The sequence below is a fragment of the Trichosurus vulpecula genome, chromosome 3 (genome assembly GCF_011100635.1).
Source record: "Trichosurus vulpecula isolate mTriVul1 chromosome 3, mTriVul1.pri, whole genome shotgun sequence".
NCBI classification, from domain to species: Eukaryota; Metazoa; Chordata; class Mammalia; order Diprotodontia; family Phalangeridae; genus Trichosurus; species Trichosurus vulpecula.
The window spans coordinates 137554140-137570971 of record NC_050575.1 but is presented as its reverse complement, the minus strand read 5'-3'; the positions used below and the strand labels follow the sequence as shown (position 1 = coordinate 137570971).

Sequence of the window (16832 nt, the reverse complement as noted above, 5' to 3'; positions counted from 1 at the left end):
CCTCTAACTCGGGATTTGAATTAACCCCTATTTTTGTTTTATTTTCCATAAAGTCAGACTAGTCAGTATTCAAAAGCAGTGTTTAACTCTTGGCTGTAATTTGTGGAAAACATCAGAATTGGTCTTTCACTTCCAAAATAACTTTTAGTAGCTCAACATAGTTGGGTTTTCAAATATTCCGTGTTGAATTTACCTAAAGCAGTCTTAGGATATAAAGTTATGCTCACACTTTTTTTTGCTTTGAATTTAGCAAAAAATACTCATTTTCTACAAAAGCTCTACTTAGCCTGAGTATTTTTTTTATCATTCATCTTTAGCTCACTAATAGTTAGAAATGATAAAAATCCTCAAAGTCTAGTGATTTAATTCCTAGAACAATATTATATTAGAAAAAAATAAGTCTTCAGCCTGGCCAGCTACTTCACTAGTCCACTAACACAATAGTGAGATTTAAATTATTGAATGACCTGATCCAGGAGATTTCTAAACTGTACAAATTGTTTGTCCCCTCTAATAGTTAACAGTTTTGCAAGAAATTTTAAAAGTTCTAAATAAGGCATTGTACTTGCCTTTGACTTAGTTTAGTTTAGATTGGGATTGGTTCACATATTTTCAAACTGATTTTCTTTTTTCATTAGTTTTGGGTCTTTAAAGTAGTCTCATCTGGTTGGAATATTCCATGACTTGATTAGTTTGTTCTGTAATGTCCCTCAGTTTTCTTAGGGAAGAGAAGGGGGTCAGGAGGAGGTCACTTTCCTCAATACAACTTGAAATGGCTAAACTAATTATACTGCATTGGTCTTAATATAGGCTACATACTTCTTCCAAAGTCTGGTTTGTATGAAACTTGAATGTGGCCCGTAATCTTGCTGTTACTATCATAGGCACCGCTTAAATTTTCCTGGCTTCTGCAATAACAACAGCTTCTCTGCCAGCCATTCCTACTCCTAGAGCTGCAAGAGAAAGAAAGCAGATCCCTCCCACTTGAGTGCTGCTAGTGACTTCCTTCATCTCTGCCTTTAGAGATAGGGATCTCACTGTGAAGCCCTTAAAGCTCTCTTTCCCTCTCCTATATCCCCCGGGCTCCAGAAGACTCATAGGAATGGGAGAGGGGAGAGGTGGGGAGACATGGGTGGGGTAGGTAAGCATCACTGAAAACCTCCTTCCCATAGGGTTTGTACACTGTCCCAATGCTCATCCAGGCTATGCTTCCCGTTTGTGGATAAAAGCTACTAACAGCTACAAAGACAGAGAAAAGTAGAACTGTCACAGAGCAGAAATATGAGGGAGGGAAGGAGGGTAAGTGTGGTGGATCCCAGGAATAGGTGCGATTTCCAGGTTTGAAACTGAGGGGAAGAGAAAGGGAGGGAAAGAGCAAGGGAAAGAACTACCTCAAAAACCCTAGTAGTTTATTTGTTTACCACTTTAAATGTCTTCATTTTTCTAGAAAGGTTCCTTTTAATTTGCTATGATGTCTTGCTATTATGTCATTTTAAAAGATCCTGTATTAAGAGAGTAGCCTGTTTTCAAACCAATATGGTAATATCAGATTCTTACCCACACATTAAATCCTTGGATCTCAGTGGCAGGTGGCAAGGGCTTTTTAAGCTATAGAACAATTCAATATGGTTCTTCTAGCAGCACACATAACCAAAATTGGAGTGATAGAATAGCATGGTTCCTGTGCAGGGATGGTATACCCAATCATAGTACATTCTGTGTTTGTTTGTTTTTTACAGACAAGTCCAAACTTTATTTTAAGTTTAAAGTTACCAAACAAATCCCAATGAAGAAATAAAACGGAGAACAGTGCAGCAAGCTTTGAATCTAGGGAGGCTCTGATGCATGACCTACCGTAGCAGAAGTGAGCATTACCTATTCTAAAAGGCAGTGGATCAAAAACTAATTTACATTTTTATACAGATGGAAACAAGTTTATTTAGTGCCCATGGAAGATATGCATTGGTGGAGGGGCAGGGAAAGGCAGACAGTTGGAGATCTCTCATGTGCTTTGGGTTGCAACAGTCTCAGGTTCTTAATTGACATTCTGTGTTTTTAATGTCGTCTCTCTCCTCTGAAAGAGGTGGGAGACTATGGATACGGAATGTGAAATACACTCTCTAAAGTGGACTTTGTCAGTTGGTTTTGCTTAACTGTTTTTCTGTGTCACAAAGGAGGCTTCAGTGGCAAGAGGGCATATCAGGAAATGACTAAAAACAAAAACTGAAAACTTGAAAAATAAAATGAAGACAGTGAGTTGGTCAAATTTTTGCTTTTTTGTAAATTGTATTGCCTGCCAAGAAAGAATAATTGCCATAAAAATTAGGGCTATAAATCATTGAAATCCATAAATAATACAAAGGCTTCATTGTAGGCAGAAGTTTTAGCTTGCTCTCTTAAGAAACCAATAACCAGAGATGCTAGCAACTGACTTGAATTTCATCCCCTTTTGTTTCCCCCTTTCCCCCTTTCCATCACTTGATGAGGGATGAATGAACAATAGTAAGCCAAGACATATTTTTGTGGCAAACAATGCCAAGAGTATGGATAGTCAATTAATTGGCTATTTCAGACCTTAAATAATCTAGAATTGATTGACACATTGAAATCTAATGTTTCAAGTTAGACCTTTAGGGCTGATTGCCTAGTGGTATTTGGCTGTACTATTTTTTCTCCTAATTTTTTTAGAGTCTTGTACAGTCAATTTCAGTTGTGATATAATAATAGTCATTATTTTCTAAGATGTTAAAGTATATTAATACTGTTTAAATTGTTGTGCATAGTGCATAATATGCAAAACAATTATACATATAGTAAGATCTTCTATATTTTCTGTACTTAATTAGGCATTTCCCTACCCTACTCTCCAAAAAAACTCCTGGCAAATTTTTTTTTAATCTGCTACTTAAAAGTCTGAAAAAAGTTTGACTTCAGTAACAAATACATACATACATACATATGTACAAATATATGCATGTATTATATATTTGCATACCTATGTATTATACGCACACACACATTCACTTTGCTGATAAAAATTGAGCTTCCTGAAAAGCATAGCATGCCCTTAATATTGATAGTTGTGGGAGTTAAGTTTTATTTTTCATTTTAGTTTTGGCCAGGAATGATGGCGGAGCTATCAGAATTGAGAGAATTCTATGACCCAGACACAGTGGAGCTGATGAACTGGATTAAGTAAGAGGTTTTTTAAGTTTTTCACTTCAATGCAGTGGTTTTCACAGTCACCTGATTTTCTTTGTTTTCACTTGTGAGGAAATGCTAAGCTATATTATTTTTGCTTCGATCTTTATATTTAAAAATTAATTCTTTCATTATTCTCTCCAAGAATAACTCCATATGGGAAGATGTTCATTTTATAGAGAAAAAAAGAGGATAAATGCCATATAAGTGGCAGAATTTACTATTAGACCTGCTGCATCATGCAACCTCCTTGCATTTTAAAAATCTCTTTCAGACATGTCATGACCATCATTTTCTTCAGTTCTTAATACCATTCTAATTTTCTAACAATTGTGATGCATGAATATATTCCTGGCTTGTGAACGACATAATTTTGATTTTGTACAGAGAATTCAATAGTCAACTATTTTGAGCCAAAATTCAGTTGATTTGATCATACCATTCAACCTTAACTTTGTGGGGGGAATAAAGAATAAGTGGCCTTTATCTTGGAGGTTGGAGTGCTGTACTATAGCCTTATATTGTTTTTTTATTTTTCCTCCAGTTTATTCTTGGATTCAGTATTCCACATCTAAATGAAGTTCATGTGTTTCAAAGCTATGTTGATAAAACATGCTTCCTACCAGCAAAAATAAACTTTCTACCCAGAGCAGGATTCTTATGCCCCATAATACTACATTTCCCTACTTTATAACCTAAAAGCAGCAGTGTAATTATTCACAAGTAAATAGATGTTGCAAATCTTATGTGACATATTCTGAAAGCATTGGCCATGTTGTCTCCATCACTTAGGATTTTAGTAGCCATATTGACACTTTCTCATGACTAATGTTTACTAACCAGTACCATTTAGCACCACTTGTGTATTAAGAGATGGTAAATGTTTGATAGCTTAGGTCTCTTGAGTGCAATAGATGGAGTTTTATATAGATTTATATATAAAATATACATGTGGCTTTGGTCCCAATGTTGGACTGGATTTGACTGGATGCAATGAGAATAATTTTTCACATGTTCCTAGTGCTGAGAATGCTAAACTGTTCTTTGTCTTTATTTATTTATTTATTTCATTTTAAATCATGGCAGACAATTACAGAGTAAATTTTTCCTGCAGTATTTATTGTGTATAGGGAAAGAATATTATTCATATAAAGAAAAGCTAATTACTTTTGCATTAACTATAGGCAACTGGAAATTTATGACACATGCATCTGAAGGTGGGATGGGTATTTTCTGTTCTTAAAATTATGCTGCTAAAGATTAATGCTATACAGCCACCACCACCTGGTAGGTCTGAAGACTTAAAGGCTGTCAGGATTTGCATTAAAAACTCCCATTTTCAGGAATTAATTATTTAGTCATTAAAAATTTATCCTGGCAGGGCCCCAGATTGTCTCAGGCAACCTCAGCCTAGAAGTACTTGCTTGCAGCAGCCTTTGTTTTCATACTTTCCCCACTAGAAAAGATTCAGAGATTTTCAAAATATAATCTGTCTGTGAAAAATGGCAAGAATGATGTGGGCATAAAGAGGTACTATCTAATCTGTTTCTCACTTAGGTTTGTACTTCATCAGTGTTGGTCTTAGTGACTTACCATATTAGACAATGCCCTTGGTACCTTTAGGTTTTTTTGGATGAGTCTGGCAAAATACAAATATGACTACCTCCATGGTGATACAATCCCTTTGCTGATTTTCTTTTAAAATTCCCCAAGTCTAAATTACAATCTGAAGAAAAATAGCTGCCAGGCATGTTTGTAAAATAAGCTTAAGTGATGATGAATGTAACCAAAACAGGGTCTATTTAAATATACAGTGCTTGCTTAAATCAGCAAATTAGCACTAGTCCAGCATCCAGATCAAATTGGATTTGAGCTTTACTTTTCTTTTTTAAAATTTGCCCATAGCAAGATTTCTTTTGCTTTCAAAACTGAAAAAATGACCTGCAGCACTACTAATGTGTATACTTTTTTTCTTTCCTTAGCAACATGATTCTATGGTATGAGAAGTTCTAGAGAAAATGTTATAGATCTAAAAATTTCTTGAACCCCACCTTCAGTCAGAAATGAACCCTTTTTCCATGAATCTTCTTTGTACCTCTCTTATAGATTTTGTTCTGTTTTGCATTATAATTTTTGTGTATATGTCTATCCTTGTACTGGAGACTTGATTGACTGTAAACTCTGAGTTTGGGGACCATGTATTTTTATCTGTTTTAGCTATGAGTATTATTTAAATTCTGTTTCATTAATCAGTTATTAAGGCATTATGCTAGGAACTGGGGGAGAGAGATAGAGAAATGAGTCCCCCCCCCCCAGTCTTTCACTATATTAGGAAGATTAGTGCATTCACAAATAAGTAAATGTAATCTAATTAGTGACATACAGTAGGTACTTAATATTTATTGACTGACTCCCTTTCTCTTTCTTCTCTTAGAAGTTTTCAGAACCAGAAATCACTCCTCCCTCCCCCTGGACCTCTGTTTTTCTTTTTTAGCTCCCTCAAAACCCTTTGAAGACCTTAAGGTTCTGAAGGGGCATTTGTTTTTTCTTCCCGTAGTAGATCTTTCTAGGTTTCTCTTTCTAGGTTTCTCTGGACATGTGTGTTTGTATTTCAAAGTTCTTATTCAGCTCTAGTCTTTTACTCAAAAATGCTTGAAAGTAAGTCATTTAATCAGTAAGCATATATTAAGCACTTACTAAGTGCTGGGAATACATACATAAGTAGAAAGAAATATAAGGAGCTGATTTTCCAATGAGAGAAGACAACAAATAAAAGAAAGATTAAAAGTAGGGGAGGCATGGGAGATAAAGTTCAGAGTACAGTCTGGGAAGAAATGAGATATGAGCCTATATGCCCTCCTTAAATGAGGGAAGGAAGGAGCAGAGTCTGGGAAGGGCCATCTAGTCAGTGGGAGTGGCCACAAGGGCAGAGAGTGGGACCAGTGTATGAATTCCAATGCTGGAGTGAGGCATTAGGAAGAAGAGCTGGGTCTTGGAGATCTGAAGTATAGCCTGGAGAGGAATGAGGTTCTCTCTTCCATTAAAGGTCCATTTTTTTTTTCCATATAGGATGACACTCAGTTATTCTTGGTTGCAAGCCTATCTCCTTTGCCTTTTGGAATATTGAAGAGTATGCCAGTATTTCCTCTTATTTAGAGTAGAGGCTTCTAGGTGTGAGAAACACAGTTGTGGGGATCACAGGACTTCCCAGGCAGGGCCAGGGAGTTAGCCCGACATGCTTCCGTAGTCCACTGCCTCCCTGGTAGCCTGTCCTTAGGAAGATTCATGTGATAGGCCCATTCACCAAATTGTGAGAAACACACTTGTGGGGATCACAGGACTGCCCAGGAAGGGTCAGGAAGTAAACCTGAGTGTGCTGCTGCAGCTCAATACTTTCCTGGTTGCAAGCCCTTAGGAAGATCCACATGATAGACCCATTCTCATGGAAAGAACTCAGAAACAGAGCGGGTAGAGGAAGGTGTTTGTTACACTTCTCATGAGAAGGCAGGTGTGGTGCTCACTACGAACACCCACACTGATACAAAAGTGAGATTAAACAGTTTTACTCTTCCCATTAGAGTTAGGGTTGGTCCAGACTCCTCAGGGTTACACTCTTCATTACCCTACATTTCCTCCTCATGCAGATTATGTAGGTTGTGGTAGTGAGGATACTTGTGACCTGGGCGTGACCCCTCAGGTTTGAACCAGGTTGTCCCATCCTAACCTTTCTAGTCCCCCTGGCACCAGGATAGCCATTGTCTTAGTAAAATAAGATAAGCAGGCTTCTCCACAGCTATCGATTATCTCCCAATAATTTACGTGGGAGCAAAATAAGATACCATAATATCCCTTCTTACATAGGTCTTCTGTGATCCTCAAGGGACTTTTTGCCCAGCCCTCCCTCACTTAAATCCAATTCACTTCTAAGTCATGGCATCACCATAGTGATCACAACCTATGAATAGTCTGAGCTGCCCCACTGGGGACCAAAATGGCCAGTTCAAATTAGGTGGCTCAGCTTCTCCTCCCCTGCTCTGCTCCCCTCCCCTCTTCTTCTTTCTCCACATGTGGTGTCATGCCCTTCCCTGAGGGTGCTCTGCCCAAATGAAGGCAAATTTTGGTGGCTGAAACCTACTTTGATATCTTGGGGTTTATTGGCAAGATTTCTTTCTGTCTTAAAGACCATGTCTTAAACCCAATTCACTCTGGCTCTCGTTGATTGGCCAACAATAGGTCCCCGCCCAAGCACCACTTAATGGTTATTTTTTGGGCCCCAATGGGTCCTACTAAATGTAAATAGTAATTGTTTTTCTTTTGGCCAGAAAACCTGAGGGTGTTCCCCTCCCAGTTTGATTTTTTTATTGGGGGGAGGGATTAAAGGGGCCATCCCTTGACTCACTTCTTAAACAGTACTAATCGCTGAATGGGCTTTGCCTCAGTCAAAGTGACAATTCAGAAAGACATTAGCTTAAAAAAGTCAAGGTCTCCCACTCCATCTTGGGCCATCTCCAGTTGTCCTGATCTATATTTGGCTACTGGACCCAGATAGCTCTGGAGGAGAAAGTGAGGCTGGTGACTTTGAATAGCCTTCCCTCACTTAAATCCAATTCACTTCCAAATCATGGCATCATCTTCCTGATGTCATGATCCTCTTCGAGATTGAAGGACAAACCACCACAATTCTGATGTGGTTCCTTGAACTGCTTCCTTCTGGATACCTGCAGTATTTTTTCCTTGATATCTGAGCACAGAATTTGGTTATGTCATTCCTGACATTTTTCTTTTCAAGATTCCTTTTAGGAAATGGTTAGTGAATTTTCTTCTGCCTTTTCTTTACCCTCTAGTCCTAATAGATATGGGCTATTTTCATATATAGTATCAAGACTTTTTTTGGATCATTTTTTTCAGGGAGTCTAACGATTCTTAAATTTTCCCTCCTTGACCATGCTTCCTCCCTGATGAAGGGAAGAGTTACCTACCTCTTAGAGTCAGAGGCAAACTGACATTTGCAAACTATTAAGTCACATGTGCCAACCTCCTTCCTGTCATTGAGCTCAACGTTAAGGTGGTGAAAAGGAAGCGGATCTCTTCCTTAGATCAGAAATATGGGTCAGGGTAGGGGCACAGAGGCAGAGTCCTATGGACTAATAATCAATAATGAGATTTTTAAGAGCCAGTACTTTGTAACTGACCCCCATTTCCATAAAAGAGATCTGACAAAGTAAGTTGAATGTTTGAGGTATTCTGAAAGCTTTACATGCAAAATTCTTCCCTGTCTGAAATTTTCTAGTCCTTAATGACTATGCATGAGAAGCTCATTGAATGAATAAATGCATTAATCAACCAGTATTAAGTGCCTGCTATGTGCCAGATCCTGTGCTAGCCATTGAAGACACAAGTACAAAGAATGAAACGATCCCTACTATCAAAGAGCTTATAGTCTAATCAGGGAGATGACAAATACATGTGAGTGTATAAAGAATAAGTGCAATGAGAATAAAGATAAATAAATACAAAGTGGTTAAATAGGTTGTGTGAGAGGGAAGACACTAGCAATTGAGGGGATCATGAAAAGTTTCCTGTGGGTAATGGTGCTCTTGAGCTCCATTTTGAAGGAGAGATTTGTGAGGCAGAGATAAAAGAGGCAAGGCCCCCAGCTTCGGGAGGCAGCCAGTGCAATGATGCAAAGGTGAGGGATGGAGTGGCACGTGTGAGGAGCAGAGAGAAGGCTGGCTTAACTGGAGAACAAAGTGTAGGAAGGAGAGGTATCCACTGAGGCTCAAAAGAAGTCAGGACTACATTGTGAAGGGTATTGAAAACTAAACAGTGAAGTGTGTGTTTGATCCTCAAGGCAATAAGGAACCAGTGGAGTTAGAGTTGGGAAGTGACATAGCTGTATCTGAATTTAAGGAGAATGACTTTGGCAATTGTAAAGTGAAGTAGAGATGTCAGGAAGGGGGGCAGCCAACAGGGAAGATAATGCATGTTTTGCTTTGGGTGTATTGGGTTTGAGATGTCTCTAGGACATCCAGTTTGAAATGTACGGTAGGAATTGGTGATGTGGGATTGAAGCTCAGGAAAGAGACTAGATATATAGATCTAGGACTCAGCATAGAGATGATCATTAAACCCACTGGAGCTGCTGAGTTCACCAAGAAAGAGAAGACTGTAAAGGTCCTTGAGGGGAGAGACTAGTTTTGCTTTTGCGTTTGTATCTGTATTGTTTAGGACATCACTTGGCATGTAGTAAGGTCTTAATAAATGCATTTTCATTCTTTCATAAGACCTTCTCTGTGCCAAGACGAAACTAAACAGAAGCTATGATTTCTTTCTGAAACAAGTACAAGGTGTACTTATTTATTCATTTTTTTTTAAGAATTTTCCTTTTACGTGTAAATAAAAGTAAGTTTTCTTTTATTAAGGACATCTGCCATAGAACTCACTAGTTTATAACCGCTTGTCAATATCACATCATTTCTTTTCCTGCTTTATGGATCCATTTTTTCTCTGAAAATTTCTTCTGATACTTTGCAATTAAGAAAAATGGGCTTAGAAAGTTGGATCTTTTAACATCATGGCAGTGGAGGAATTTGTTTACCAATACTTCCTTTTCTTTAATGACACAGTTGCAACTATTTTTCATTGGGTTTAAAAACAAATTTACCAAGTTTTCTTAAGCAGTCTAACCAGAGAAGAATGAATTACTACATGATTTAAATATGAAGCAGGTTAAGTTTAGACCTTAAATGCCTTTAAACCTCTTATTTTTAATGAATCATTCTGTAGTATTTGCATAATTCTATAAATTCTTGAAGTGTAGATAAAGCAAATGTTCATACGTTATATTATAATGCTCAGTTTACCCATTAGTTCAACAGTAATTAACTTGTTGAGGCTTAGAGCTTCAAAAATAAATGAGATTATTTGTTCAAAATGCCATCAGGTCTGTTTGGAATGACATTTAAATTATATAATGTAAATCAGTTTGACCTGTGAGTCCTTGTCATTATTTAGTGACATTTCTTACAGAATAAATTGTTTGCAGGTTGGGCAGCCTGCTATGGAGCTTGGCAGAAAGCTATAAAAACAAATTATCCTTTCATTTTATACATCATTTGTTCAGACATTTGTAAAAATTGCTTCGTTTTTCTATAATAGAGAAGTGTCATTCAGTCGTTTGAAGCACATTAGCTGTTTTAGATACAGACCACAACCGTTAAGAGACTGTATCAGGTGGAAATATTCGTGAAAGAAGAATGCACAGACAGAGTTCTCCCTGTCATCCAGCTAATTTAAAGTTAGGTTCTAGGATGCATTTGTTCCTTTGTTTTGTCACAGAAAATTCTATGGCTTTGGGTTTGTTTTTAGTAAGAATAAACTGAAATGCTTAAAGGATATCAGTCAGTCCATAAACATTTATTAAGACTCTACTATGTGCCATCATTTGAACCTGTAACTGAGGCAGGGGAGAGGGAGTGACATGTTCATATTTGTGCTTTATAAGAAGATCACTTGGGGAGGACAGACTGGACTGGAGAGAGATTTGTGGCAGGCAGATCAACCAACCAACTATTGTAGTAGGCCAGGCATGAGGTGATAAGGGCCTGCACCAGTATGGGGGCTGTGTTAGAGAAGAGGGTGTATATGAGAGGTGAAGCAAGGTGAAATCAACAGGTCTTGGCAAGAGAGTGGGGAGGGGGCAAGGAGGAGCAGAGTTCTAAGATCTCAAATACAACATTTTCATAAACCAAGAAAGACAAAGTCAGACACATACAATCTCCCAATCATCAGAGCTTAGTGGTTAATAAAGCAACAATATTAATAATTAACCTTGAGGAAGTTATAGCTCTTTGGTTTTAACAAAATTTTGTTGTCAGGATACTTAATAAAATGAATATAGCATAATAATTCACATTTTCATATGTATATGTATATGTATGTGTATGTGTATGTATATATATATATATACATATATATATATATATATAGCCGTGTTACAAAGTACAGTGTTTGTAGCATTGATACACTAGAAACAAGTTATCTATAATGCAGCCTTTCCAGTTATGGCTAACGTTCACAGCAGGACAAACTAAGTAGTATGGCATGTGAAAAGAGCACTAGATTTGGGTCCAAATCTCACATTTGCTTTGTGGACCCTAAAATAAATAAAAACTATGCTGCTTTTATAAGATATTAGAGCATCTTCCTTAGCGGGTAGAAAATGTTAGAAAGGGAAAACATCTTAAAGTTAGATATTCTGTTCTTAAGGATGCAAATTACTAACCTGGTAATTCCTGGCTCAGGGGTCAGAGGACCAGTGTTCAAATCCCTTGGCCAAGCCATCTCCCTGGACTCTACTTTGTTCATCTTTAAAAAGAGGGGGATAGGCTAGATGGGATACCTTCCTCCTCTAGATCTCTGATTCTAATGGACTGCCCCCCACAATGCAGCACCAATGACTGTAAGATCTTTGATAAGCTTTTGTTCCATCTCTATTGGACTAAATAATCTCTAAAGCAGGATTTCGTAACTTTTTTGTGTCTCTTTGGCAGTCTGGTTAAGCCTATGGACCCCTACTCAGAATAATGCTTTGTTGTTTGCCTGGAAGGAAATGCTAAATTTCAGTTACAGGTTAGGGCAGATTTTTATTTTTTCCAATATAAGTTCACACACTCCAAATTTAAGACCTGAGCTTGAAGGCTTCTTCCAGTTCTAAATTCTAAAATCCTATGTAATAATGACCTTTTCCCCCTATACTTCTTGAATCTGTACTACACATCTGTCAATTCGTCATGTGATGTTATAGCTTGCTTTTAATTATTTAGCTTTATTTGAAAATTTCTCATCTTTCAGTTAGATTGTAAATTGAGGATACAGAAAATACCTTACTTTTGTGTCCCTTTCAACTTAGTATAGTGCTTTGTACAGTGAACATTCAACAAATATTTATTGATTTCGCTTGCACTGCTTTTAATGCCAATTATTTGTTTATACAAAGGTATTCTGTCTCAGTACAGAATTTAAATACATGAACTTCTTTGCTGAGTCAGGCTTTCTAGTTTGGAATGTATGACTTGAAATTCAAACATGATAATGAACTATATGTAATTCAGGAGTGGATCTTGAAATACATGCATTAAAAATTCATTTATTGATGACTGTTACCAAGGAAGAAGCCATCTCAAAATAAGCCTTCTTAGGTAAATGAAACCTATATAGAGACTCTGGGTGGCCTTATCTCATCTCTCCTTTGCACTGCTAAGTCAAGTCCCCAGAGGGCAGATGGCTACATCTCCCTCTCAGAGTTCTAAGTGTATCACCGAAGGACAGTGAGATGTCCTCTAATACTATCAGTTTGAACCCCCATTCCAGTGTGCTCCCCAGTATCTGTTGATTGCTGGTTACATTTGGTATCTTTTCTATATCATTGGCCCAAAGATTAATGCTGCATTATATCTATTTGACTTTGTCACTGATAACCAATTAGCATCGGTTAGCTTTTACAGAGGAACATTTGCTAAGAAGATACAGCTAGAACCAAGAACAGAAGTACAAAGACACTCCCTTGCATTGGGGGCACACTTGCCCGTCTACCTTGTTGGAAGGGAGTAGTCTCAAACTTAAAGCATTGGCTCCAACAAGTTCACTTCCAAATGTGGCATAGCTGCAGGATAAGTTATTCCCTTACTGCAGGATATGGCATCTGGCTACGGGGTTGATCTAGTGATAGCTTTGGTCAAGTAGGTCATTCCTCTAGGCTGGGCTGCTCCCTGACAGAGATTCCTGTCAGTGGAGCTCAGCTTGCCAACCTTTTGAAGTCTTCTAAGACCCTGTACGGTTAGAAAGAAGATACAAACAGGACATGGTCCCATTCCAGGCCATTTCCTACAAGGCCATGCACTCACAAGCCACCTGGTATGAAGGAAAGACAGACCCCTTCTCTTCCCCTTCCGCAGGCCTCCAGAGCTCAGAGAGGGAACTTCAGCTGGCGGCTCAGACGAAATCTCTAGGCGTCCCCTTTCTACACAAGGCACACCAAATTCTCCAGCTGATCTCTATCACTGCTAGGACAACCCAAGTGGACTTCCAGTTCCTCCCAGCAAAAAAGCAAGCAAGCTCAGTTTGAGAAGAACGGGGTCAAGTGAGCCTTGAACAAGTAAATATGAGGCTCTCCAAAGAAATTACTCTTTGGGTTAATTTTAGCGGACCTTTAAATTTCACAATTAGGCAAGCAGTCTAGGACTATTTAAAAGCTGAAAAAAAATGTACACATTTGTCTGCAAGACATGAGCATTTCGGGGATGGAAAATCTATATGTCTCAAATTAGCCTCGTTATCAATATTTGTAAAAGATCCAATAATATAGCAGGTATCAGTACTTAAACATTTAACTGCAAAAGTCATCTTAAAAGGGACTGGTCTGACTTCTAAAGGAAATACATTAGAATAAATTGACTGTACAATTACAGGCTACAGCAACAAAGAAAATTTGCTAATTTTTCTTTAGTGGATTCCCCAAAGTAGGGAATCCAAAAACTAAAGGCCCAGGTAAAGACTCTCTCCAGTGGGTCCCCACAGCTACAGAGGGCTCAGTTGTTTTTATAGCAGATGAGGCCTCACATGTAGTGCAGCTTTGGACTTAGTCACTTGCAGTAGCAGGTCAGGTGTTTCCATCTCTCTTCCAGGGCTCTGTGGGCACCCCTGAGGAGTAGTGGGGTTTTATCTAATGCTGTCAGCTTGAGTTCTCAGACTAATGTGTGTTCTACAATCAATAACCAATTATAGTTAGTTTTTAGGATTCCTTTAATTCCAGTTCCTTCTAAGGTAACTTTTGCAGTTAAATGTTTCAGTACTGATACCTGCTGTATCATTGAATCTTTTACTGATATTTCTTCTATTATTTGATCCAGTGATTAGCACTCCAGTTTCAATATTGACCATTTGCTTTCTCCTCGAAATAATTCATAACCACTTAACATAGTTCACTTTTACAAAGGGATATTTACCAAGAAAATACAGTGAGATGAAAAGTACAAAAACATCCCCTTCCTCAAAGAAGGTTCACACTCTACCCCATGCAACCTTAGTCTCTAGGGAAAGGAGCTCAGGCTTAAGGCAGTCGTACAAAAAGCATTCACTCTACCACGTTTACTTCTGAATGTGGTAAAGCCTCTTGACAAGTAAGTCCCATACTGCGAGATATTGTCTTGACTGTCTGGTGATCTAGGCTGGGCCAAGCAAATCACTGCAGACTGCTGTGGAGTCTGGCTCCTAATAAACGCCAGCATAGATTGTGAGTGGACCTCTTCTCTGATGTTTTAAAGTTTCACAAGGCCCAGTAACAAGAAAAAGAAGACACAGACAGGCGATTGTCCTCAGACCTGGCTTTCCTAGGAGGCCATGTGCTCACTGCCTGGCTTGGGTGGGAGGTGGGAGACTCCCGTCCACTGGCTGTTCAGAGCTTTACAATGTCTTCTTTACTCCCCTTGACCAGCAGAAAGGAAAAGGAATGAATTTCTCCATTATGGCCTTTTGTATATACTTCCAATTCTGGCTCAGCAACTGACCAAAAGGCTTTTTTTTTCTGCTGGGAAACAGACACAGAATACTGGTGCATTCTCTGAAGTGGGGAGCCAGGCCCCTATATTCTTTATTATCGGGCACTTCCAGAAGCAGTCTCCCTAAGCTTCCTCCTGTATCCTGAGTAGGCTCAGCCCAACTGCTGAGGCCCATGACTGGGCCATACCTTGCTCCCAACCTCTCCCCTCCCCAAACAATTAGCACAATGAATAATGGAAACCAACAACAGCATATCTTCTGAATTTGTTTATTTTTCTAGTCTGCTATGAGCTTTGGCTCTTTTTGTCTCTATGGAGGATGAGGTTATAGTCCTATCTATTCCCACCCACCCCCACTTCCCCGTGCAGAGGAGGAGAGGAAGATAGATATCTATAGTTAAATATCCCTTTGAAAGGATTGCATGAGGGCAGGGATCCTAATAGCTTCATTCACATCTAGAGTATTATGCTTGACTAAGCATGGCTGACTGCTTGTTTATAGTAGTGGTGGGAGCTTATTTAACTAAACTGGTTGATGCAAATTCTATTTTAACTGCAGAGCAATGGTTTCAGTGCAGTTTTGTAATGCGATCAAGTAGTTTGATGTTTCCGTAGATCTCCCTAGATCTATCACTTCTGGGGAAGGAAAAGCTTGTTGTTGCCAGTAAAATTATTGAGGCTTGATAGAATTCTCCCCAGTTAGCTCTTCCCTTCCCTTTCCCTCCTCTCTTCTGTCTCCTGGCTTCCCTGGATTCAAGGTTCAACTCAGACCTCACCTTTTGCAGGAGATGCAGGTCTTCCAAGTTCCTCTTCTCACTTCCCTATTATTTTAGTCCCTTCACTCTGATATTATCTTCCATTTACACCAGGGGTTCTTAATTTTTTTTTAAAATATCATAGTCCCCTTTAGCAGTCCAGTAATGATTATGGGCCCCTTCTCAGAATTATGTTTTTAAATAATTCAAAGAAATGCCAATTTTTAGTTAGAGGTTATTGAAGAAAAGGTGTCACTTTTTCCCCGTCCAAGTTCATGGAGGCCCTGAAGTCTTTCTGTGGAAACCAGATTGAGAACCCCAGTGTTACACCATACATCTGTTGTGCATGTGTAGTTATGTACAGGTTGTCTCTCCATTAGAATGGGAATTCCTCGAGAGAATAGCTAGCATTTATATAGCCCTTTAAGGGTTGCAAAGTGCTTTACAAATTTTCTCTCATTGTAGTTTCATAACCTGGGAGGTTGGTCAGTCAGTCATTAAACATTTCTAGGCAGGTGTTATTATCTCCATTGTATAGATGAGGCAGCTGAGGCGAACAGAGGTTAAGTGACTTGACCAGGATCACACAGCTAGTAAGGTATCTGAGGCTGGATTTCAGCTTGAGTCTTTGTGACTCCAGGTCCTGCACTCTCTCTACTGTACCACCTAGCTGCCAATATTGAGAGCAGGGACTGTGGTTTTTTTTTTTTTTTACTTTCTTTGTATCCCCAGCGCTTAGTACAGTGCCTGTGTTGGGAAATTCCTCAAATGAGAAGTCTTTTTTAAAGTATATTTTTTATTTATTTAGTATTTTATTTTTCCCCAGTTACATGCAAAAACAGTTTTTAACATTTGTTTTTAAAACTTTGAGTTCCAGATTTTCTTCCTTCTTCCCATCCTTCCTCATTTGGAAGGCAAGTAATTCAATATAGGTTATGCATGTGTGTAGTCATGCAAAACACTTCTGTATTAGTCATGTTGTAAAAGAAAACATAGACCAAAAAAAAAAAGAACCATCAAGAAAAATAAAGGAAGTAAAAAAAGAATACTTCAATCTGTGTTCAGAGACCATCAGTTCCTTTCTGTGGGGATGGACAGCATTTTTCATCATAAGTCCTTCAGAGTTGTCTTGCATCATTGTATTGATGAAAATAGCTAAGTCATTAAGAGCTGTTCATCTTAAAATACTTTTGTTATTTTGTACACAGTACATTTCACTTTGTAACAGCTTATATAAGTGTTTATAGGTTTTTCTGAGGGCATTCCTTTTTGTTGTTGTTTTTTCTTTATCTCCTTTAGGATACAGACCTAGTAGTGG

At 38.4% G+C, this 16832-nt stretch overlaps 1 protein-coding gene across 2 annotated transcripts in view; it reads left to right on the top strand.

Annotated features, from left to right (window-relative positions):
• DPY19L3 (dpy-19 like C-mannosyltransferase 3) overlaps nucleotides 1-16832 on the top strand; it is a 97292-nt gene that overhangs the window by 64353 nt on the left and 16107 nt on the right. For both annotated transcript variants that reach the window (XM_036750289.1, XM_036750290.1), the window contains exon 16: nucleotides 3113-3195. In XM_036750289.1, the coding sequence (XP_036606184.1) occupies nucleotides 3113-3195 (83 nt within the window). The remainder of the gene's footprint in view (nucleotides 1-3112; nucleotides 3196-16832) is intronic.